The sequence below is a fragment of the Bufo bufo genome, chromosome 2, assembly GCF_905171765.1.
Source record: "Bufo bufo chromosome 2, aBufBuf1.1, whole genome shotgun sequence".
NCBI classification, from domain to species: Eukaryota; Metazoa; Chordata; class Amphibia; order Anura; family Bufonidae; genus Bufo; species Bufo bufo.
Window position 1 is genome coordinate 765,290,496 of NC_053390.1, and position 26,836 is coordinate 765,317,331.

Below are 26,836 nucleotides of genomic sequence, written 5' to 3' on the forward strand. Positions count from 1 at the left end.
GTACTGGGTCCCCATTCTCATGATCTGTTCTGGTCCCAGAGTTAGGACCTCCACCGATCTAATAGTTATTCCCTATCCTGTGCATAGGTGATATCTTGTAACAACCGGAATTCCCCTTTAAGACCTTGAGAGCTCTGATTTACTGTACATGCTCATACGGCTTATATTTCATGCACATTCTGACCCGTTCCCACATCGAAACACGTGTATTTAGAGCCCCATAATTTTTTTATGGGAATGAGTTAGTGTGGGGTTTTTCTGCTGCAAGCAAGAAATCTGCATTGCAGAAAAAGTGGTGTCACAAAATCTACATGGAAACTGCAGCTGAGAAGCTACATGGTTCATTACTGTTGAATTAATTGTGTAGATCTGCAGCAGACAACAGTGACTGGTTCCTCTGTACGTGCATTTCAAATGTGTAAATATAACCAAACTGTAATGACCCAGTCACCTCTGTCCACACATGACCAGGACAGCTATTCATCCACTGAAAGTACACAATGCATTTTCTTGTTAGAAAAACGGTCTTGATTTTATACAATCCTTTATTTCCTGAATCGGGAATTTACCTTTTATTTACTAGAGCCTTGTGACTTTATGTAGTGCAGTTTCAAGAAGAGCAGTTTGACCTTAAGTACAGTAGTTTTGAGCTTGAGGTGATGGATCAAACTCATCTGACACCAAGAAAACAAATTGTTGCATACAAAGTTGAAAAGCTTTGTCTAAATATGTTGAAGGGGCTTTCCAGGATAGTCAGTCCTACAAATTTACGTTTAAATACACATAACTAAGCTGTAGAAGAAAGTTTGTAATATGCTTACTGTCCCAAAGTCTCGTGGATTGGCTGCTTGTGAATCTGGTCACAAAACACTCCTCTCCTTTCATAGTAAAACCTCTCCAAAAGATCACCTGTTTGACCACCCCAGTTCCAGAATACATTATTCATACTGACTGTGACCTCCAAATAACCCCCCCCCCCCTACCCTGTTGGGGCAAAACCCCCTTCTATAATTGTCAGACTGCTGAATCGGGTTCTCTCTACTTTATTCCACACACGTATACATCTTTATTACACTACAGATAATCATAGACAAATCTTGCCCACCACCAAGAGGGTGGAAATCGAAACTAATGATTTCATTCGTTATTCATAAAAGGCAATACTTCTGCACTATACTAACAGAATGCTAGTAATTAAAGTTTCTGCAGCATCTTGTCTCAAAGTTGACATTCTTCAGCAGTACATCCCAAAACTGAGAAAACAAAACATAACTTTTTTCGACATCAAACTGATAAGGGGAGCGAGGGAGCTACTTAACTTGGCCTTTTAGCTAGAACATTTGGTTTATTCACAGAAACTCCCCCCCTTCCTCATCCTTCACAGCTGGCTCAGTAATTTTCCACATATGCACAAGATGGAGGACATGTTTATACAAAATGGATTCTCATCCCTCACAACCCCCAAGAACAACACTTTACAGTTTTCTGTGCGATTTTTTTTTTTTTTTTTGGTAGTTTCAAAAAGGTTTCACTTTATTTTGCAGCAGCACAATAGGTTGAATTTAACAAAGGATGTATGGTTGGGTTTTTTGGCACACAAACAGATGGTCTATCCCAAGTTTTTGTGCAAGCATCATTTTACGCTATTCTTCCTAGTTTAAAAAAAGCGGCTGAGACTTAGCAGAAGGATAGGGCCAACCTGGTCCAATAGATTTACTAAATTATAGCTGAAATCTAGGCCAGCTCTTAGCTGGCCTAGGTTTAATTTTTCTGGTGCACAGACTCCCAGAAGATGCATCAAATTTATTAAAGAAGCCTGAGCCTCTTAATAAACTTGGCACATCTTGCTCCAGTGCAATTCTTATTAAGATTAACATACTGTATGAAATGCCCAACCCCCAGTATCCCCTGCCAAATACGCAAACTGGTTCTACTACAAAAACTTTTGAGGTACTGTACACGGAGAGTGTACAGTACCTCAAAAGTTTTTGTAGTAGAACCAGTTTGGGATATGGAGAATATCCCTATTTTGATCTGTTCAGATAACATGCTTACTATTCCTGTAAAGCTGCCCATACAATATATAGCAACAAAAATCTATCCCACCAATGGTTGCTTTTAGGAACTTTTAAATGGGAACCTGTTGCCTTAGATGGTGTCTGATCTGCAAGTAGCATGTTATAGAACAGGAGGAGCTGAGCAGACTGATTTGTAGTTTCGTGCTAAAAAAATTCAATATAATGTGTCTTATTCATAGCTGTCAGCCACTGATAGTCCTACCCAAAGGACTTGGGATGTCCAGGATGAGCAGGAATAAAATGCAAGTAATTGTGTTTTTGTTTTTTTTGTTAAAGATTCACCATCTGCTCAGCTCCTCCTGCCCTATAACAAGCTGCATGCAAGTAAAACTTGTTTGTTAATTGTCAGGTTCCCTTTAAGGCCTATTGCACACGACCGTATGGCTTTTTCAGTGTTTTGCGGACCGTTTTTTATGGATCTGTTGTTTTGTTTCCGTTGTGTTTCCGTTTCTGTTCCGTTTTTCCGTTCCGTTTTTCGGTATGGCATATACAATATACAGTAATTACATAGATAAAATTGGGCTGGGCATAACATTTTCAATAGATGGTTCAGCAAAAAACGGAACGGAAACGGAAGACATACGGATGCATTTCCGTATGTGTAACGTTTTTTTTGCGGACCCATTGACTTGAATTGAGCCACGGAACGTGATTTGCAGGCAATAATAGGACATGTTCTATGTTAAAACGGAAATACGGAAACGGAATGCATACGGAGTACATTCCGGTTTTTTTTTGCGGAACCATTGAAATGAATGGTTCCGTATACGGAACGCAAAAAACGGCCAGTAAACGGGGGAAAAAAAACGGCCGTGTGCAGGAGGCCTAACAACTAGTCAAATTAAGTGGACTATGGTATGTTACTAAAACAGCAGTGTTAATGAATGAGAGGATCTAGGTCAATTAAATATTTCCATGTCAAGAAAGAATAACAAGCATATAAGCTATAACACCAGTTAACTGTATACTGATGATAGCTGTAAGACTTTTAAAAAGTGCTCTCTACTTGGCAAACTTAAAAATTTTGAGAAACTGCTTAAAATATTTATATAATTTTGGAAATGGAATTACTCAGGTAAATTTTATTTTACAGCGAAGGAAGGTTCCTTCCTGAAGATTTTCATTTTAAAATAATGAAGCTTCACTCCAGAAGTGCAGCTGCTTAATTACATATGATTTTGCTTCTGCTCGGGTCCCTGCATTCATGTCATCATCGGGGTATGGTGTCTGCCTGAGCTGCTGAGTCTTAGCAAACCCAGATCAGCTATACAGTGAGGTTGTACAGCCCTGTGCACCTTCTCTGATGGCTGTATTCCCCTGTAACTGGGGCTAATATGTTATTTAAAAGGGTTGTCCGGGTTCAGAGCTGAACCCGGACATACCCTTATTTTCACCCTGGTGGCCTCCCTGAGCCTAGCATCTCATGCGCTAAATCGCGCACGGCACAGGCTCTTTTGTTTACAATAACACACTGCCGGGCGGTAACTTCCGCCCGGCAGTGTGTTCGGTGACGTCACCGGCTCTGAGGGGCGGGCTTTAGCTCTGCCCTAGCCGTTTTACTGGCTAGGGCAGAGCTAAATCCCGCCCATCAGTGCCGGTGATGTCACCGGGGTTCCTGTCTGCCCCATGGAGAGCCCCGGTACGTCACCGGAACTCCTAAAAATGCCTTTGTCCTGCGCAATTTAGCGCAGGGCAAAGGAGAGCTTTGGAGCATGAACTGCTCCGATGCTCATGTCAGGGGGGCTGCCGGGGTGAAAATGGAGAGATGTCCGGGTTCAACTCTGAACCTGGACAACCCCTTTTAATGTTATTTAAGATTGGCCACTTGTTACTTTTGACCATTATGTTTGTAAGATGTCGATATGGAACTTGATAAAGCCTTTGTTGACATTCTGTTGCATGTTATGCTATTAACGGAAAAAGATTTAAACAATTTCCCCCTTTTTTTAACATATTCCTGGTTTATAAAAAGTAAATACAAAAAAAACTAAAATAAAGCCTCCATCTATGCAGTCGAGTCACATTATTATGGCCACTTCCTACTTTCAACATTTGCAGTGCGCAGCTCATGAAGGAGGTCAAGGGTAGTGAGCTGGCTTGGTAGGTGTATAAAGTGTGCAAAAGGCTGTCTACACCCATATCCCTCGTTGCTGTTGAGGGTAAAATGGGCGATTTTATCAGAGTTGCAAAAAGGGATGATTATAGTATTTCTGAAACTGTGCGGTTTATGAACTGTTGTGGTAAGTGTATTCTGAGTGGACAAATGGCAGCATTGGGAATAAGCGTTGTGGAAACTGCAGTGCACCACGTGCCATTGATGTGAGGTGAACGTCAACTACAAAGGTGTGCGGGAGAAGACTGACACACTACTGTGGAGCAGCTCACTGCCAAGATGAAAGAGGAGCCTGCTAGACCTGTCTAAAACAGTTCAGTGAACCCTACTGTGTAAGGGGCTCCGAAGCAGATGGATGTTCACTGCACCTCTGCTAATGAAGTAAAGACTTCAAATGTCACGCCAGTTTTTAATTGGACCTCTGCTGATTGTTCTCTGATATTTCTTGCCTGATATACCAAACATCCTGCAACCATTGCTGGAAGAACACAATCTGGTGCTGGCAGTGTTTGGTCTGGGGAATGGTTTTGTGGCATTCTGTGGGCCTACTAATCCATATGGAAGGTATTCTCTACCGATTTGGGTGTGAATCTATCCCTGCAGATCATACACCCATGTATGCTGATGGGATAGGTGGATGGGAGCTTCCACCAATCTGTGACCTGTAAATCACTAAAAAGAGGTGCACCACAATAATATGCGACTGACCATACTGGCTAGATCCTCACTCTGATGTTAAAAGCTGAGACTTTAGCCAATATATTCCAGTCAGGAACATATCTGAGCCCTGCGCACCCAAGGTGTCTGTGTGGCGTGGGTACTACCGCTAAAAACTACCTATTGTGTGTGAACAGTCTGAAAAGTGCTAAGGACTAACTCGCAGCCAAACTCCTACTTACCTCCATAGTAAGATCACTAATACAATGGGAGGGAGGAGGAGGCTGTGAGCCCCACCTATAACAGGCCATGTGTCACAGGCTACCAGGTGCACCAAAATGTTACCAATGACAAGTATTAGTAAATTCAATACATGTAAAGAAAAATTGTGGTGCATGTGGTCCGCCGCCGGCATCCTCCATTGTATGCATTTTTGCTGGGGATTGCTCCCCTGATTATAAACACGCTACAGTGTTGGGGTTGAGCATTTCCTCCCATTTAGGCCACTTTACTCAGTGATTTTTATGTGACCTGTAACACTTATTTAGAAATGTCTGACATTGGTTGGTAAAACATTTATCAAGACTTCCAAGTACTACCCTGGCCCCCTTTATTCCCCAGGCTTGAACCCAATTGAGCATCTGTGGAAGCACCTCAATCGTCATGTTCGCTCTATGAATTCTCCATGACGCCCCCTCTAGCTGTGGGATGCACTGCAGTCAGCATGGCTCCCGATTACTGTGACAACCTACCAGGACCTTATTTAATCACTTCCAGCCTGCCTATCTGCTGTCCATGTTGCACATGACTGTTACTCTGGATATTAGCTGGTAGTCATAATAATGTGACTCAACCATGCATCCCCTAAAAAGGTGCAAAGATTATTTACATAACTGAAACTGCTTTCAAAGATGCAAGTACTAAAAAAAAAATATAATATATGCATCTGGTCTAGAAGGGTTAAAGGGGTGTTTTTTTGTTTCATCCTCCTGGAACCTCCTCCTAACAGTTGTTTGAAGGGGCCATGGTGCTCATTGAAGCACTGCATCCTCTTCCGTGTTTACCTGGGTACCATCAGGGAGATATTGAAGAGGATGCAGCTCTCATCAGTGCCCCACCCCTTAAAACAGCTGATTGGCAGTGGTGCCAGGAATTAGTACCCCACTGATATATTGCTGAGGATATGTCATCAATATCATCTAACTGGAATACTGCTTTAAGAATTTATTTTAGTTCAAAGAAACTTAGGGTGCTTATACACTGCACAGTTTGTCACTCACATACACCTTTTACATAGCTGTTGCAAAACATGAGGGAGGAACAATCACTCTTGCGATCGTTCATCATCGTTCATCCCCATTTACTTTGCATACTGTCGGCAGCACATCCCCTCTCTACATACAGTATGTGCTGCGGACATATGACTATTTTAGTTGTGGCATGAAAGAGGTAATTTTCCTACAAACGAGCATCTTGCTTGTTACTTGGGTGATCGCTGGCACCTCCACATGGAACAATTATCTGGAACATGCATTTGTACCCTATATTTGGCCCAACCTTTGGCCAGTGTAAAAGGGCCTTTAGTGTCTGTTAACATTTGGACACCCACCAATTTACAGATTGGCTATTGCCTACATAATCTGTTGGCGTTAAGCTTCAGGATTGCTAATAGCCTGGAACTTTGTTTACTCTGCAAGATTTTGTTACTAATCTTAGCTTCTATAATGCAGTATTTTCTGACTTTTTTATTTTTTATAAATCGGGTGATTTGTACTGCTTCTCATATGGAAATTACACCTGCCAAAATAGAAAACCCCAATGCAAACTATGAATCATTGAACTTTCCTTAGATGAAACTAGTTGACCAGATATCACCTTGTGGCAAAAGTAGACACAAATGTCAATTATGAAGTAGAAAATTAAAATATAATTGGGATACCAAAAACCAGCCCCCCATTTCCCTTGTGTGGTTTGTACAGATGTAATGCTTATTGGACTTCATTCATCAAAATGAACAGTGAAGCGGTCTTTGTTGCTCATATCAATCAAAGCTCAGCCTTTATTTTACCAGAGCAGTTTAAGAAATGCATGAGGTCTATATTGTATACTTCCCTGCCAGTTCAGTGGTACTCTGCAGAGGGCAGTAATGGTGCACATGTGCCAACATGCCGTATTCATTTCAACAAAGTCTTGTGAGAAGAGGGGCCTATGCCTAGGCTTATTCAAAGGAAAACTGGAATCTTTTGCAGGTCAATTTCTGGACCTTCCCATTAAAGCAAAAAGCAGTATACATGGTTTGGCACCGAAGTGGCGTAACACAGGATACGTGTCCAATGCAAACAAATAAAAATAGACCATGTGTTCGAACATGTCTTTTTTGTAGACATCCAGGAGAGGATTATAAGATGCAGAAATCTGTACAAAAATTTTCCCAGCAGAACAACATGAAATAAACTGAAATTGCTGCATGTGAAGTCATAGCGAATGTCATCTGTGCAAGAATTAAAGGGGGATAACCGGAGGCATGTGGAGTATTACAACTACATGTAATTACCGGATATGAGCTTAGACAGACAATTGGACCTGTTGCAATACATAATCTCCGATGAAGTATGGTTCCATCTAAAACAAAATCACAGAAATATAGTGGCAAATATGGGGGAACTGCTCAAACCCCAAACACTGTAGCGTGTTTCTCATTGGGGGAGCAGTCCCACCGCATGTGGACCGCAGCAAACTACCTGGTTCCACCTAACCAAGTGTGTTATTCACAAAACAGTAGCTACTGGCACATAGAAAATTCATTCAACCTGTACCAAAAAAATCTGTGTTTGGGTCAAGGCTGTGGGTACGTGGATTGTGGACCCAATATTCTTTGATTTAAAATGCAAACACAGATGAGCAGTTCTGTGCATGTCTAGAATATGGAACGTGTGGTATTGCAGGTATTTCTGAACATAAGATGGGCACAACTTTGCATAGTCATTGGCGGAAACCACTTCCAGCTCCTTCTATAACTGGTAAGTACGCCATTCCTCCATTATCCTGTGCAAAACAGACAAGGGAAACGGGGTTCTTCATGGTTTTTCATGGCCCACCTTGTATAACCAATAAGTGCCCTAACTATTCTTTCTTTAACTTTTTACAATTAGTCAGCGACTACTAGTTGCCTTCTTTTAACATATGTTAATGTATAAAACATACTTTTAGTGACCAATAATAAGTTATCTTCTTGGACCATTATTGGTAATATTAAAACTCTGTTGTGTTCCCTCTGTTAGTTAGTATTTTACATCACTGTGATACTATGTTGCTACTGATGTATGTTGGGAGGCTAGTAGCTGCACGCTAGCTCTTGACTCTTCCCTCTGAACTTGTGTATCAGCACTACTCATTCCATATTTAGTGGTAACATAGAGCTCACTCCTGAATCTAAAGCCACTTCAAACACCCACATGTTTCACCAGCTAACCTGGCGTCTTCAGGGGATTGGGCAGTAACTATTCTTTCCACAGGTAATTCAGATTTATGATTATGATTCAAGGGTTTATCCATGCCAAATAGTTATTTGACTTAGGCTGGGTTCACACGGGCGTTGCTGGTGTGTTGCAGGAAAATGCACAATTTTCCCCCGCGAGTGCAAAGCTTTTTAATGCGTTTTGCACGCGCGTGAGAAAAATCCGTATGTTTGGTACCCAAACCCCGGACTTCTTCCCAGAAGTTCGGGTTTGGGTTAGCTGTTGTGTAGATTTTATTTTCTCCTAGCAACCATGCGTGAAAATCACACCGCATCCGCACTTGTTTGCAGATGCTTGAGATTTTCACGCAGCCCCATTCACTTCTATGGAGCCTGCGTTGTGTGAAAAACGCACAATTATAGAGCATGCTGCGATTTTTACGCAACGCACAAGTGATGCGTAAAAATCACCGCTCATGTGCACAGCCCCATAGAAATGAATGGGTCCGGATTCAGTGCGGGTGCAATGCGTTCACCTCACGCATTGCACCCGCGCGGAAATCTCGCCCGTGTGAAAGAGGCCTTAGGGGTTATTTCACTTTATATAATCTCTTTTCACATGGTTTTTCTCCGTACTGGACATTAAAAACTATAGAAGAAAATATTTACAATACAATAGATTGGTATACTCTGTTAGATACTATTCTCTGTATTAGAAGCATTCTGTAATCATATGATAATTATATTCTGCCATATCTGACCGTGATTTTCTTCCAGAAACTTATACTGCAACTGCCCTGAATTTTATCAGTGTGTCTTAACAAAACGGCTGATAACTATTCATAGGGAATTCCACTCTCCAAAATGCAGATTGGGACTAGAAAAGCTGCAAATCCAGTGGATTTGCAACTTTTCTTTGCCAAAAAGGGGCTAAAGGTAAAGATAAATTCCCCCTTTTTATCTGCAAATTAATTTTATAAATATTGGGTATCCAGTTGTTGTGCCATTAGATACTTTTACATGTCCACACATTCATAAGTCGCCTATAGATTATTTCTTTCCCCCTCCAAAGAATTTTTAATTTTGTCAAACTTTTCCTGCCACAGGACTTTTACTTTCACATTTAGAATTTGTCAAATTTTTTTATTTTTTCAAACCTAGATTTTTGAGGACTTTTGATTATTTCAACTGAATTAAAGGAGTTGTCTCACTTAAGCAAATAGCTTTTATCTTGTAGAGAAAGTTAATACAAGGCACTTACTAATGTATTGTGCTTTTGTCCATATTGTTTCCTTTGCTGGCTTCATTCATTCATTCATTCATTCATTTTTCCATCACATTATACACTGCTTATTTCCAGGGGTTCCTATGCCTGCAATCCTATGCATGCTTCCATGGTCCCGACCATCAGAGGCTTTTTTTTTTTTTTTTTTGTTTTTTGCTTTTAGTGTGCAAGACCAGCCACCGATGCTAGTTTGCGGTGCTGGCCATAACCCCTGAAAACAAGCAGTGTATAATCCGATAGTTAAATAAACTAAGCCAGCAAAGGAGGCAATATGGACAAGCACAATACATTAGTAAGTGCCTTGTATTAACTGTCTGCATGATAAATGCCATTTGTTGAAGTGAGACAACCCCCTTTACTCTTCCTTAGGAATGTAATAGACATAGTAGTATGGACTTGTAATATAAAAGTAAGCATTAAGGGGGTCATTTACTGTCTAGAAATACGCCTATATTAGGCGTATTTCTGGTGCAGATTGCGGCGCAAGGGTTATTTGCACTGCAATCTGCAGCTTTTCCCCGCTCACGCCAGGTCTAAAAAAAATAAAAAATGGCTGGGGGGGGGGAAGAGGAGGCGATGGCTTACATTCAGACTGGCGCAGGATATACCAAAGTTATGTAGAGGCTGGCTATATGTGTTAAGACCGGTGTTTTTGACGTTGGTCTTAATAACCCCTATAGCCGGCCACTACATAACTTCGGCATATCCTACAGCAGTCTAAATGTAAGCTCCTAAGAATATTCCATTCTTCAGATTGGATAGATTAACTGCTATATGCCCTTTGTACATTTTGTTGGATTGCTAATTATTGTTCATCATTATTTTACAGTGTCATGAATGGCTACTTTTTAAGAAAGATGAAAAAATCCACAAAGCTACTTAAGGAAAACACAGCTTTATTTAAAGTCTTAGCTTCATGGTGTTTATATCACCAGCAACAAATAATGGGTATGCTGAAATTCTTAAAAGAGGAACAAGAGTTCTGTTTACAATCTTGTCGTAACAATGCAGAAAGTCATTCAGCAGAACAGTTATCCAGAAGTCCATACACCTCACGTGGTACTTGTAGAATATGTACAAACCAAAAATCTAGGAGCATCAAGGTAAATGAGGAAACACAACTAGCAAATGTTCCATACCTCACGGTTTGTCTAAAGGATTTACGACTCACATGGCCTAACTTGAATTTAGGAACTGTTAAACTGAACCCAAGTAAAAAGGAAGAAGTTAATTTAAGTGATCAACTTTTGCACTGCATTAATACACGTTCGAAAAAGAAGAAACAATCTGTATATTTTGACTGTTTAAATTCCCACCATTCCACAACTCAAAAAATATCACCCTTTTCTTCATCTTTGCCGAAGTTAAAAGTACAGAGGACTGCGACTGGTTTGGAAAGTAACATGATAAAACCTGCCTTACAATGTAGATGTACTCAACCACAATGTCGACTGGAAATAAGCAAATGTCAAACAGATGATGCATCAGATAGACATTATATGACTGTAATAAAAAATGTAACATTTAAAGAGTCATGTACTAATAAAAAGCTAAATAGACTGAAGCCTTATGGCAAGAACATACAAAAAAACTCCTCTGACTCATCCACATCTAGCTGTGTAAATTTTGGAAATCTGATAAAGCACTTTCTTAATTCTGAAACAAATGGTTTTGCTGAGCTGCTTACCCAAAAAGAAAATTGTTCAAAGAACAATGTTGAAACGAGGTATCATAGAAATAATGAAAAAATGTTGATATTTGATGACTCCTTATCTGAGGGTAAGACAGTTGACTTTGCCAGGGAATTTAATAATCTGTCAGATACTTTTCTTAGGGAAAATAATGATTTTGTGAAGAATTCACCAAATACCTTAACAATTGCTGTAGAAGAACATGCTCATGATGTTTTAGTCCTAGAAGATTGCGAAAGCCCTAACAGAGAGAGTAAATTTCAGAAGATAACAGATCTACCTCATTGTACACTGAAAATACCATCTAAGAATGTGAACTGTATGAAAAACAGTCAGATTGGTTTACCTTCCAGAATAAAACATTCTGTGCCACAAAGGATAGTAATTGAGAAACGGAGGGAGAATAAGAGGCATGCTGATCAGGATGTACAGATTGAAAGTACTATTCCGTCCAAAAGATATTCTAGAAATATACTGGGAAGATGTAAATTATGTGACATGTCCCATGGACTATGTTCTTTCCAAAATAACAGTAACTTATTTTGCAAATGTACAATCCAAAAAAACTCAGGTATTTTAAACAATTTTAAAGCAGAAGGTGTGAAGTTTAGAAATCCTGAAAAAAATAGAAATGCTCATTTAAAAGTTGTAGTACAACGCCTAGAAGATTCCAAACTTTCAGATAATGGTGCAATAAACAGCAAGGACATATGTAAATCAAACATAAACCTATGCAACAGTAAAGTTAAAGCAAGTCCTTGTGTGTTAAAAATGCCACGAAAAACACTGAACAATGTGGAGCAAAGCAACTGTCTCAATTCGGCATTGGTAGCACAGACAAACACTTCAGGTCTTGAGGAGAGTCATAAGCCTGTAAGCAGGGCATCAATCCCAACCACTTCATCAGATTCATACTTCAGCCCAATAAAGCTTATGTTTGTGTCTAAAGTTGAAAGTGAAGATGGAGTGAAATACACTTTAAGCTCTGAATATACTCCAATGAATAACCATGTAAATGTCAAGCTTTCTGACAGTGTGGTAAAGGCAAACCATCCTTGGAAACTTAACGGCATTCAGGATAGGTTTCTCAAGACTATGGCGCCTCCAAATCTACCTGAAAGTAAAGATCCTGGACAAAACCTTGCAAAAATGTCCAATTGCCCTGATCAAAGTCATTTTGAAAGGAACAGACGTAAAAAGCGCTTTTGTCAGATTTCTAAGAACATTGCCATTGAAAGCCAACACAAAAAGTGTTCCCAAAAGACACTTGCTAATGCAGGAAGTGACACTGCCATCTTTCCCAATGAAACTGGCAAAAAAATCAAACACTCTTCTTCAAAATTGGGTAAGTCAAGGATTGCCAAAACGTATGTTGTTCAAAATAAAGGGTCAGACACCCAGTTAAGGATCAAAAAAGTGGAAAGGTGCCTGAGATCTTCTGAAAGAAATCTACCCATAAATGAAGCTAAATCTCCAAATATCCAAAGAATTTCTAAACGACTTAAACTTCGAAAGCGGTCTAATGTCACAGGTATTTGTAGGACCAATGACTTAATTTCACAGAAAGGAGGGAAAGCCTTTCTATCACCTTCACAGGAAGAAAATATACAGTACAGTAAAAAAGAAGAAATTGATGGAGCAGAACAAGACCAAAACCCTCAGACAACCTTGGAACAGAAATGGACTCCGGGCTCTTTAAGGATTAGAAAACTGAAATGTTCAGGTTATAACACCAGATCTAGAAAGCACTTGGCATCCTCTTTTAGTTCTGTTCCATCTTCTAATTTTTCAGTTCTGAGTGCCTCCTGTCATAAATCAAGAAAGTTACATCTTAGCAACTGTAGAGCCTATAAAATGAGATTAAGAAGTTCTAAACAGCCACATAAACTACCTTTTTTAGATACAAAATACACTGAAAACAAAGAACATTGTACTGCAAATATAGATGTACAACCCAGTAATGTTCTTAAGTGGTGGTCTGCATCCACTTCCAAAGAATCGTTGTTAAAAGATTTAGACACAAAGTACGAACAAATAGCAAATACATGGATTGATGAGAATGAGGAAAAAGATAATGAAGCACAATCTTTGTCAACCTTGAAGTTTTGCAGGTCAGAAATAAGGTCACCTGTGCAGGTGCTGTTTACGAAAAAATGTGACATGGGGGACCTTGCTGCCTGGTTTATGCAAACAACAGAAACGCAACCCCTTTCAATAGTGAGAAAAGCTAATGCTCGAAGCCCTCTTAAGAAAATTAATAGGAAGGACCCTACAATAAAAGCAAATAAATCCAGCATTAATATGTGCAGATATAAAAAACACTTTAAAAAATGTGCTACGTCCACTGAAACATTAACAGAACGACACAATGTTTCAAAAATTATTAAAGGAAAATGTAAAGTTGGGCAGGATTCCAACATTGTAAAAAGTGTGACTGATCAGAGTCAAGATGTCTGTGTAAAATTTGCCTGTCCTGAAAAAAATATAGATGTGACCAAAGCTTGTGCAGAAATAGATTTTGCCAATTTTAAAGCATCAGCCAAAGATCTTGCCCAATCATCCGAAGTTAATGTAAGAAATGCTGCTTGCGAAGATGTTGCTACTATATCAAATTCCATAAGACCTAATATTTCATTGGGCTCTTATAAAAAACAAAAAATGTTAGTGCAAAATAAGTCTAAATCAAATCCAAATACCATGTATATTTGTTATAGCAGCAAGCAAAACATTCGAGATTGTAAAGTTTTTCTAACAAAACTTGGTGACGTTGAAAGTAAGAGGTCCTGTGCCTATAGAGAGTCCCACTCTGGATATGTTATGACAGGGAAGAAAACCAAATATAAACCAGAATGGAAATTGAAAAGGAATTTTGATGCAAAGTATTGTCTTCAAATGAGCAAGTCTCATGTCGGATCTCCACGTACTTTAAGAATTAAAAATTCTACCAGTCAAAAAAAATCCTTTGGAATGTGCCTTCGAAAATCAAAAGCTCCACGTGCAATTTATAACAATCATTCCAAATCATTGATACTTGAAAGACAGAAACGGCTTTCTAAAATGACTTTGTATGTGGAAACAAACACAAAGAGATCTAAACCACAGATTTCAAATATGGGAAAGACGCAGAGTGAATGGCCAAACTTCCAATTAGGTAAGACAATTTGACCTTTTCTAACTTATGGTGCAGTAAAATGTTTTATGTGGACTGTATGAATATGATACATGTGATCTTACTTTGAATATCGTAGTAAATGAGAATAACAAAACCTGTGACATTCACTTTCACAAACCCCCCAAAATTATGCATTGTGCATCACTCACCAGCTAGAGGAATTACTTTGCTTGCAGCAGGAGACTAAATCAAAATGGGTCCATAGACTTTCTATTGAGCCTGTCCTACAGTGAGGAGAGAGAGTGTGATATGCTCCTACTTCTCTCTCCTCGTTCTAGTGATCAGTTGGGGTCTCAACACTCAGATCCCCAGCGATCAAAAAGTTTGTGAAAGCTCAGTGACCCTTTAAATAAAAATATCCTAACTAGCTGACTGCTGTAACTTTGAGACATCTGTCAGTATCTGGATTAAAGTTCGTGGATGAGGTTTGGAGGGTAGATTCCCATTCACGTGGACATTACTTTAACACATACCCACTACCTAAATACTGTTACATCCCTCCATGGCAGAGGAGTTCAAGGAGTTAACTTGGCCCCCAAATTCCCCAGATTTTAATTCAATCAAGCAACAGTGGGATACGCTGGAAAAAAAGGTTTGATCTATGGATGCCCTATTTCACAGCTTACAGTACTCAAAGAATCTGTTGCTAGCCTTTTGGTGCCTGAAACTCCAGAATCCCGTCGGTCACAAGGAGGACCCATACGTTATTTAATGTTATGGCTGATAGGTGCATTATAATTAGTTGCACAACAAAACACATTTCTTTAGTGTACTTATAGAAGTCTATTTGCAAATGTTCAGGTTCTGTGCTATCCCTGGATTTATGCCTGTCTATAGGAAAACTGGAGAGGGAGAGGTGTTTGCCTTTTTATGTAAAGTCCTGTCTAAAGCCCACACTGCAGGAAGATATAAGTGAGGGAAATGAACATGTGGCGTCAATATGAATAGAAATAAATGGAGGCAAAAACTAATAGTAAAAAAATAGTAAAATACTTTATATGAGTTTGCTATAAGCCACCTAATATAACAGTCAACAGAAAATCTACTACTAAGGGAAATAGATGAGGTGGCATTATTATGGGAGATTTCAGCTTCCCCGATATAGATTGGGAAACTAAAACCTGTAGATCTTGTAAAGGAAACCGGTTCTTGGCAATAACTAAAGACCATTACCTTGCCCAACTGGTTCAGGATATGACTAGAGGGATAGCCATACTGGACTTAGTATTAATCAACAGACCTGACAGAACAGCAGATGTGCAGGTTGGGGGACACCTGGGAAATGATGCCATTGTCCTCCCTAGGGACAAAATCCCCAAAAATAAAAATTCCGCCACAAAATGGGATATTTTCTAAAGCATCCTATACTCTAATTGTGACCTACATACCTGATAGCTGTTATGGCTAACCTCAGGCACTCCAGCTGTGGTAGAACTACAACTCCTAAGATACACACTTGCTTGTCTGTTCTCAGAACTCCACAGAAATGAATGGAGCATGCTAGGAGTCGTAATTTCACCACAGCTGGAGTGCCGGAGGTTAGCCATCTCTGCCTTATAGGAATAAAATGGTAAGTAACAAGAACAAACCAATGTGGATAAATAGAAGTGTTAAGAAAGCAGTACGTGACAAAAAGAAAGCATTTAAATCGCTAAAACAGGAAGGTACTGAGAAGAACTTGAAAAAAATAAGGAAAAAAATAGGATATGTAAAAGACAAATAAAAGCAGGCAAGCTGGAGATAGAGACTCATTGCCAAAGAGAGCAAAGTGATGAGGGAGAAGTAGAGAGCAATGTGGAGAAGGTGAATCTATTAAATATTTTTTTTTCTGAACTGTATTCACTGAGGAAAATAAACTGGCAGATGAAATGCAGAGGGTCAAAGTAAACTCCCTATTAAAAGTGGCCTGTCTCACCCAGAAAGAAATACAGTGGTGTCTTAAAAAAATATTAAAATTGACAAATCACCGGAACCTGATGGCATACACCTGAGACTGAAATAATAGACCCTTATTAAGGACTCTATATTGACAGGGAGTGTTCCACAGGATTGACACTTAGCAAATGTGGTGCAGGTATTCAAAAAGGGGTCAAAAGCAGAGCCCGGAAACTATAGGCCAGTAAGTTTAACATCTGTCGTGGGTAAACTGTTTGAAGGTTTTCTAATAGATGCTGTCTTGGAGTACCTCAACGAAAATAAGCGTGTAACACCCTATCTGCATTGCTTCATGAGGAATTGGTCATGTCAAACTAATTTAATAAGTTTCTATGGGGAGGTAAGTTCTAGACTTGACTGGGGTGAGTCAATGGATGTCGTATATCTTTGACTTCTCCAAAGCATCTTATACTGTGCCACATAAAAGCTTAGTATATGAAATGAGAATGCTTGGATGGGAGAAAATATGTGTATGTGGGTAAGTAACTCGCTCAGTGATAGAAAACAGAGGGTGGTTATTAACAGTACACACTCAGATTGGATCACCGTCAGTGGGGTACCACAGGGTCAGTATTGGGCCCTATTCTCCAATATTTTTATTAATGATCTTGTAGAAGGCTCGCACAGTAAAATATTGATTTTTGCAGATGACCCTAAACTATGTAAAGTAATTTACACTGAAGAGGACAGTATACTGCTACAAATGGATCTGGATAGATTGGAGGCTTGGGCAGAGAAGTGGCAGATGAGGATTAACACTGACACAAATGTAAGGTTATACACATGGGAAGGAATAATGCAAGTCACCCGTACATACTAAATGTTAAAACACTGGGTAACCTTGACATGGAAAAGGACCTAGGAATTTTAGTGAACAGCAAACTAAGCTGTAGAAACCAGTGTCGGGCAGCTGCGGCCAAAGCCAATAAGATAATGGGTTGTATCAAAAGGAGCATAGATGCCCGTGATGCGAACATAGTCCTGCCACTTTACAAATCACTAGTCAGACCACACATGGAGTACTGTGTACAGTTCTGGGCTCCTGTGAACAAGGCAGACGTGTCAGAGCTGGAGAGGGATCAGAAAAGGGTAATTAAAGTAATAACTGGAATGAGTGGACTACAGTACCCAGAACGATTATCATAATTAGGGTTATTCATTTTAGAAAAAAGACAACTAAGGGGAAATGTAATAACAATGTATAAATATATCAGGGGTCAGTACAGAGATCTCTCCCATGATCTAGTTATACCCAGGACTGTGATGGGACATCCTCTGCATCTAGAGGAAAGAATGTTTCTACACAAAGATAGAAGAGGATTCTTTACGGTAAGAGCAGTGAGACTATGGAACTCTCTGCCTGAGGAGGTGGTGATGTTGAATTCACCTAAAGAGTTCAAAAGGGGCCTGGATGCATTTCTTGTGTGTAATAATATTACAGGTTATACTTACTAGATTTCCAGAGAAGGGGCATTGATACTGGGAGTTATTCTGATTGGAGTCGGGAAGGAATTTTTTTTATGAGGAAAATTGGCTTCTACCTCCACTTTTTTTTTTTTTTTTGCCTTCCCCTGGATCAACTCGCAGGATAACAGGCTGAACTGGATGGATGGATGGATGTCTTTGTTCAGCCTAACAAACTGTTACTAGTCCCCTGAAGAAAGGATGTCCTTCATCAAAAACAGAACATGCACAGTGCAGAAATATCAGTGCACAGGAGAATCCTAGTGACATCCCTAAAGTTCCTTAAGAGGAATATAATGTGATCCTGTGGTGCATGCACAATATGCCTCTCGTGCATCTACAGGACCTAGCCAGTGTATGTGGCATCATTGAAGATGATCTGTATATTTAGGGGTTGTACTTGGAGTGGACTGAGAGACGTTACTAATGTACAGTGTGTGATTTCCAAGCATACAGATGAAAGGCCTGCCGGTTTGCAAGCCCGACTTATCTAATCAGGGGTTCCATTGTTTTCCAAACGTATCTAAAGTACCCCTTTTCAAATACACAAATGCAAAAATGTTATCCATACTAATCATTTCTTCAAAGCCAGTGCTTAGTAATGACTTGTAGAGCACTTCAGTCTTCTGTGTCATACGAGCTGTCTGTATATCCCCCACATATCCCAAAAGCCACACCGGTGGAGTCCTCTGCATTCTCACTGCATATACTGCTTCCAAAAGATCAAATACTGCATCTCTGACCATAGCATGTTAAAAGGGTTTTCTGAGATTTTAATACTGATGACTAGTGTTGAGAGAAGCATTCAAAGCGGAATTTAGTACTAAGTTTAGCAAAACTTTGATTCACAATAGGGCTGCACGATATGGGAATTTTGTGCGATTGCGATTAGGGCTCTAAAAATGCGATAACGATATGCGATGCAATATTTTAAGAGAATTGTGCTAGAGGTCTATTTGCTTGGATTTTCCCATATGAGCCGCTGACGTGGCTGGGTATGACATAGTTATGGGGGATCTGTGGATGGCACTGTTTTTTGGGGGATCTGTGGATGATTCACTGTTATGGGGGATCTGTGGATGACGCTGTTATGTGGGGGATCTGTGGATGTCACTTATGTGGGGGATCTGTGGATGACGCTGTTATGTGGGGGATCTGTGGAGGACGCTGTTATGTGGGGGATCTGTGGAGGACGCTGTTATGTGGGGGATCTGTGGAGGACGCTGTTATGTGGGGGATCTGTGGAGGACGCTGTTATGTGGGGGATCTGTGGAGGACGCTGTTATGTGGGGCCGGCGCGTGACTGACGTCACTTAATTCAGGAAGCAGGAGCGTGACTAAGGGACGTCCGTCACGTGCCGGCCGGCTCGCTCGCTGCAGTGCATTCAATAGGCCATTTTATCAATAGGAGAGAGCTTGTTTCAGACAGTAGTAAAATACTTTACACACAAAGCCAGTTATGTGCGCGGGGCCCCTTCATATATAATCGCAGCATTTTCGGGTCGGCCAAAAAGCCATATCACATTTGGCCATTATCGCGATTCAATTATTTTTTCGATATATCGTGCAGCCCTAATTCACAACTAATCCGAATTTTCTCACGTTTTGTGATAACAAATCAGTTTTTCCTAAAATGGCTGCTGCATGTGTTACAAAGTGAAAGTAAGAAAAACGAGAATACAAGATCATCCATAATGCCGTGCAGCCAGCCAATCCGCAGATAGCCACCCATGTGATGTCACAGCCCGCGGGGTCTCTGCCATTGTCCTGTGACCTGAGCATAGGGAGAGACGTGGCAAGCACTCATGCACTACGGACAGTGCTGAAAATGATTAATAGAAGAATATTGGAGAAAGGAGAGTGCAGGGAGACTTTTATGCTGCATCAGTTTTATTTATTCCTACATTTTCTTATTCCTACAAGAGCGGTAAAATAAGATGTGTAATTCATACCAATAAGATGGAAGCCTTTATTATTCCGGTGCCAGCGCGCCAACCAATACCATCCAGTCTGCACCCCTTAGGGGACCAGATCTTAATGATGACCATCCTCTTATTTTGCTGGCTTTACTTCTTCCAAATCATCCTTCAAAGTCTCCATGTCCTAGATAAGTCAGCAAGATGCAGAGAGAGGAGGAGCTGGATGTTCCCGATGACATATTCTCATCAATATTAGATTATGTGAAAAAGGAGGAAAAGCGGATGGCAGAAGAGCTCCCACCTGTAGGGCAGGAGAGTGCTGGGGTTGGAGAAGTGGGTATTCCAGAACTGATTAATATTCATTGTTTAATAACCTGCAGTAGATTGCACGCAAGAACAGCAACAATATGCATATTTTTTGCCCCCCAACCTAACCAATCAAACCCCATACCAGCAACAGCCCCTGTTTAAAGGTGCTGCACGGCCTTTAACAATGAAGACTATACAGTGCGATCTTCATTATTAAATAAAAGGCAGCTGCAGGCTAATTGGCTGCATGGTTCCTCACCGCAGCATGGCCGCACTCCACCTGCAACATGGTTGCTTCATGTGGCCATACTCTAAGGCAGAGTGGCCTGGGTATACCTGATTTATAGTGATTTGTGACAAATTAATTTGGAACGAATTGTATTTCTTGGCTAACTTCGGCAAAGTTGCCGAATCAAGTTTTTAAAAACCTAGGTCATCAGTATGTGATTGGTGGGTGCCCGAACCCCGGGACCCCCACTAATCATCTATTTGCAAAGGTGCCAGTGCTCCTGTGAGTCTCGTGGCCTTCTCACAGCTTAACAGAGCGCCATACATGTATAGTGGCCGTGCATGGCATCGCAGTTCAGCCCTATTTATTTTTATGCGGCTGAGCTGGGCCTAGGCCACGTGACCGATGAAGGTGTTGTCAATGACCTAGGTAAAAATGTGAGAAGGCCTAGGGTCTACTGCGAGCACCTCTGCCCTATCAAACATCTGATTGTCGTGGTCCAGAGTGTCTGACCTCTCCACAATCAGATAATGATGACCTATCCAGAGGATGGGTTATCGGTATTAAAAATTTCGGAAAACCCCTTTAAGTCTGTCTCCTCAGCTGGACATTTAGCGTCGGCAATCACCCAAAAAACTAAACACACATGAATAATAAATTAATATATCTTTATTATTACAAATCTATTCATTAAAATATATAAGCAGCAATGTTGGAGATGCTGATCCACAGAGGTGTGTCTCCAAAACACTCCCAGTCTCAAAAAAAATGACATAACCAATTTACACCTGACACCTGAGCCGAAACACGTGTCGCTTCTGCGCTATTTCCTCCTATGCTGAAATAAAAGTTTGAAGATTCCACCTGTGAAGTGCCGGTCTTCTGTTCCATATTGTAAGTGGGCCTTTCATACCCTGGACGCGTGCACCACGACTCTGCCAGAGGAGTGCCGACTGCTTTCCCCCTTTTGATAACCAATTTACAGTAGGCAATGGTTGAAAGGATCTTGATATCAATTTACATATTACTGTACACATTATTGTGTAATATGTTAATTGATATCAAGATTTACCATTGCCTACGGTGTTTTGGAGACACACCTCTGTGGATCAGGATCATTAACATTGCTTATATATTTTAATGAATTGATTTGTAATAATAAAGATATATTAATTTATTGTTCATGTGTGTTTTGTTTTTTTTGGTGATTGAATGTGTGCTACACCGCATCAAACTTGGTAGTTTGTCTACTTTCTTAGTTTTACATTTAGTGTCGGCGCCAAGACTCCTTCTTCAGTTGAGGTGTCCTATAGGTTCTATGTGGAAGAAATAATTGTGGTCTACATTGTGCCACGCATAAAGACAAGTGAAGTGTAAATATAACAATATACCTGCATTGGAACCCTTAAAGGGAACCTGTCACCTCTACTATGCTACCCTTACTGAGCGTTTCGAAATGTTCATTGTGTTACCCTAAACATATAAATGACACTTTTAATTTCATTTGCAGACAAATTCAATAAGTATTATGCATTTTTGTACTTCCTGCCTTTTATGCAAATTAACATAAGAGTCATATCTTGTGTGACCAGAGAAGAGTCATATTTTCAAGCTCTGACTCATCTCAGGTTAATTTGCATATGTATCAAATCGTTTTTTTTTTTACACAATAAAAGCACACAGAGCTATGGGGACTGGGTATTGAGGATGTGCTAGCGGCCATCTAGCAACCCATGTCCTCGGCTCTATACACAAAATCCAGGTGACAGGTTCCCTTTAAGCACTTCTGTAATAAGGAGTTAAATGTAACAACAAAGAACAAGTTACTATATGCAGAGGATTTAATAGTATGCACCTCTTAACTGTATATAGTCATATGATCCTGGCATTGCACATCATGTCTGAGTTGTAGATGTTGATTAAAACAAACTATTGTATATGCTGTAGGCAGAGATCAGTCTGGAGTTGTTGAAAGGAATTAACCACTCCATTATCATAAAGTTGGTATACATACTTTATCACTATTTGATCCCACTATTCAGATCCTTCTAAACTATATAATTCCCAAAGAAATGCACCAGTGATCTCTTACATCTCCCTGGCCTTCCACCAGATCTTGTGAATACGCACCATTAATGAATTAATTAGAATTAATGTACTAGGGTACATTAATTTAAATCTATGAGCTTCTAAGGAGCTTAAGATCCATTGCCTATTTAAAAGATATTGTAGCACTGATCCAATTCCCATCCCTGCATATGTTGCAGTTGTGAGGCCAGAAAATAGACCCATTGATTCGTTATTGCTGTCCCTCCCCTATCCTTGGCTAATTAGTTTCTCCAGTTTAATAAAGTGTACCTTTTCCAAATTAAATCCCCAAAAATACTGTACCATTTGCACAATTAAACAGATTAAATTGGAATCTGCTATATATAATACACATGTATATACTTCTGCCTGATTCCCAGATTCTGACCCACTGCTGTCTGACCTGACTTGTGGCTGATCTCCTTTTTGCCTTAGTTTTGCCTGATCTCTCTGTGTTTTGCATCTGTGCCTGACTTCTGTTGGTCAGCAGTCAACCACACTGGGACCAGTCCAGGAAGTAGTGGCCTGGTGGCTCCCCTGCATTGAAGTCCAGATCCCTATATAGGGGTTAAATGGTGTGTACAAGGGAACTGCCAGGATAACGCCTTTAGGATTAGCCCAAAATCAAACTGGTCGGTTGACGCAGTAGTTCTACACATACACTGTATGTAACATTAAAACTGTTTATAATGACCATAACATTATAAAGTGATGTTTTCAGATTACCTACAATAAGTACAAGATAATCTGCAATTCTCCATTGCTCCATAGCTAAAGCCCACTATATCAGGTGAAACTCTTAGATTTTCCCGCCAGCGGTTCAATTGCCACCACAAACAGCAATGGTGAGCAGGCATGATGACTAGTTTCTCACCCCAAAGAAAAGACATCAGGCATTGCATTATTTGCCCCTACTCTGGCCTTTGGGGCTACATACAGAAGTTGTATTCATTTAATGAAAGTTGGGCCAAACTCAATTTCTCCAGGGCAGGCCACAGGTAACACCACTCAACACTATCAAATTATTTGGCAGCAGCGAACGATAAGACAGCCTTGTTGAGTGATCCACCCAGGACCCTTTGAAGGTCAATTGAGATGCCAGGAGATGATTTTGTCGGTATAAAGCCTGATTGATCAGGGTGTACTACAGAGGTAACCCCTGCAAATCTGTACTAAATACACATTAGCTAAAGTCTTTACATCTGTCGTAAGGAGACAGATCTGCCTGCAAAAGTGAAAGAAAATCAAAATCTTTCCCTGTCTTTAGAAAGACTACAACAGTAGTTTCATAGAAATATATAGATACAGTTGCAAGAAAAAGTATGTGAACCCTTTGGAATGATATGGATTTCTGCACAAATTGGTCATAAAATGTGATCTGATCTTCATCTAAGTCACAACAATAGACAATCACAGTCTGCTTAAAGGGATTCTGTCATGAGATTTGAGGCCTATAACCTAAACCTATGGCCAGGTCCCTACTAATACCCTGAATCCGAAACTGACCTTATTAAATGTGCCTGTGGCTCTATTAGCACATAAAACAGGTTTTTATAACCTGTCACTCACGTACGAAATGTGTCCAAGGGGACGTCTCATCATGCAGGGTGCCCGGCTGCAGCCGCCTTCCGACTAGAAATCGCCGCCCTCCCTTTCAATAGAGCCGTCTCCCTCACCTCAGCGCCGCCTCCGAAATCGTCCGCTCTTCTCAGCCAGATCCCGCGCGTGCGCACTAGGTATAACCTGATGCGCCCGTGCGGACTCCTGGCAGCGGCCTCGTTGAGTGAAGTGCGCATGCGCCGGGCAGCGCACTTCACTCAAACCTGCCTTGACCGTCCTATTGCAGCCATCCAACCTCTTACAGCCAGGTGCAAAGCTGTTCGGAGCGCACAGGCTGTTTTTCTACAGAGGCTCCCTTTTAATCTATTTCTAGTTATACCTAGTGCGCACACGCGGGATCTGGATGTAGAGAGCGGACTATTTCGTAGGCGGCAATGAGGTGAGGTAGGCGGCTCTATTGAAAAGCAGGTCGGCGATTTCTAGTCGGAAGGCGGCTGCAGCCGGGCACCCTGCATGATGAGACGTCCCCTTGGACACATTTGGTACGTGAGTGACAGGTTATAAAAACCTGTTTTTATGCTAATAGAGCCACAGGCACATTTAATAAGGTCAGTTTCGGATTCAGGGTATTAGTAAGGACCTGGCCATATGTTTAGGTTATAGGCCTCAAATCTCATGACAGAATCCCTTTAAACTAATAACACACAAATAATTAAATGTTACCATGTTTTTATTGAACACACCATGTAAACATTCACAGTGCAGGTGGAAAAAGTATGTGAATCCTTGGATTTAATAACTGGTTGAACCTCCTTTGGCAACAATAACTTCTTCAACCAAATGTTTCCTGAAGTTGCAGATCAGACGTGCACAACGGTCAGGAGTAATTCTTGACCATTCCTCTTTACAGAACTGTTTCAGTTCAGCAATATTCTTGAGATGTCTGGTGTGAATCGCTTTCTTGAGGTCATGCCACAGCATCTCAATCGGGTTAAGGTCAGGACTCTGACTGGGCCACTCCAGAATGCATATTTTCTTCTGTTTAAGCCATTCTGTTGTTGATTTACTTCTATGATTTGAGTCGTTGTCCTGTTGTAACACTCATCTGTTGAGCTTCAGCTGGTGGACAGATGGCCTTAAGTTCTCCTGCAAAATGTCTTGATAAACTTGGGAATTCATTTTTCCTTCGATGATGGCAATCCGTCCAGGCCCTGATGCAGCAAAGCAGCCCCAAACCATGATGCCCCCACCACTATACTTCACAGTTGGGATGAGGTTTTGATGTTGGTGTGCTGTGCCTCTTTTTCTCCACACATAGTGTTGTGTGTTTCTTCCAAACAACTCAACTTTGGTTTCATCTGTCCACAGAATATTTTGCCAATACTGCTGTGGAACATCCAGGTGCTCTTGTGCAAACTGTAAACGTGCAGCAATGTTTTTTTTGGACAGCAGTGGCTTTCTCTGTGGTATCCTCCCATGAAATCCATTCTTGTTTAGTGTGTTATGTATCGTAGATTCGCTAACAGAGATGTTAGCATATGCCAGAGACTTTTGTAAGTCTTTAGCTGACACTCTCTAGGATTCTTCTTCACCTCATTAAGCAGTCTGCGCTGTGCTCTTGCAGTCATCTTTACAGGACGGCCACTCCTAGGGAGAGTAGCAGCAGTGCGGAACTTTCTCCATTTATAGACCATTTGTCTTACCGTGGACTGATGAACAGCAAGCCTTTTGGAGATACTTTTATAACCCTTTCCAGCTTCATGCAAGTCAACAATTCTTAATCGTAGGTCTTCTGAGAGCTCTTTTGTGTGAGGCATTATTCACATCAGGCAATGCTTCTTGTTAAAAGCAAACCCAGAACTGGTGTGTGTTTTTTTTTTTTTTTTTTATAGGGCAGGGCAGATGTAACCAACACCTCCAATCTCATCTCATTGATTGGACTCCAGTTGGCTGACACATCACTCCAATTAGCTCTTGGATATGTCATTAGTCTAGGGGTTCACATACTTTTTCCACCTGCTTTGTGAATGTTTACATGGTGTGTTCAATAAAAACATGGTAACATTTAATTCTTTGTGTGTTATTAGTTTAAGCAGACTGTGATTGTCTATTGTTGTGACTTAGATGAAGATCAGATCACATTTTACGACCAATTTGTGCAGAAATCCATATCATTCCAAAGGGTTCACATACTTTTTCTTGCAACTGGTATGTGTCCTCTAGGATATGCACCATTATAAACACCCAACAATGTAGGAAGATGGTCATCCCCTGGCAATTTTATACAGCTCCACTGGAAGACCATCAAGCCCTGGAGTTTTTTCTTTTGACATCTTACTAACCACTTGCTGGGGTACCTGCGACGTAATGGGAGACTCAAGCTGAACTCTCCTCTCAGATGACAGGAAGATTAACAAATAGCAAAATAGGATTGCAACTCACTATGCTCAAATGTCACTTTAGTTTTATAGAAGTCAGAATAAAATACTTGGAATAGAAAGGAACTGTACAAAAAAGATGGTTTGCATCTTTCTCTCAAAGGAACAAATGTACTTAGTGAACAACTCCAAGAATTTGCGAAAGAGTATTTAAACTAGGAAGGGGGGGCAAAAGAGTGAAAATAAGAGTCCAATTGCCCCCCGAAACAATGCCAGAACAGGTCAGAAGCACAGAGGTTAAGAAATGATAAGCTCAGAGTCCTGTCTACAAATGCTCGCAGTTTAGGTAAAAAAATCAATGAACTTGGGTCAATAATGGCATCTGAGAATGTAGATTTAGTGGCTGTTACGGAGACATGGTTTAATGAAAGAAATGACTGGGACATAACCATACCAGGGTACTCTTTATACAGAAGAGACAGAGAAGGCAAGAAAGGAGGA

At 40.5% G+C, this 26,836-nt stretch overlaps 1 protein-coding gene across 2 annotated transcripts in view; it reads left to right on the top strand.

Annotated features, from left to right (window-relative positions):
- Positions 1-26,836, top strand: part of LCORL (ligand dependent nuclear receptor corepressor like) — a 114,592-nt gene that overhangs the window by 70,931 nt on the left and 16,825 nt on the right. For both annotated transcript variants that reach the window (XM_040419037.1, XM_040419039.1), the window contains 2 exons: positions 10,420-13,780; positions 13,832-14,432. In XM_040419037.1, coding sequence (XP_040274971.1) covers positions 10,420-13,780; positions 13,832-14,432 — 3,962 coding nt within the window. The remainder of the gene's footprint in view (positions 1-10,419; positions 13,781-13,831; positions 14,433-26,836) is intronic.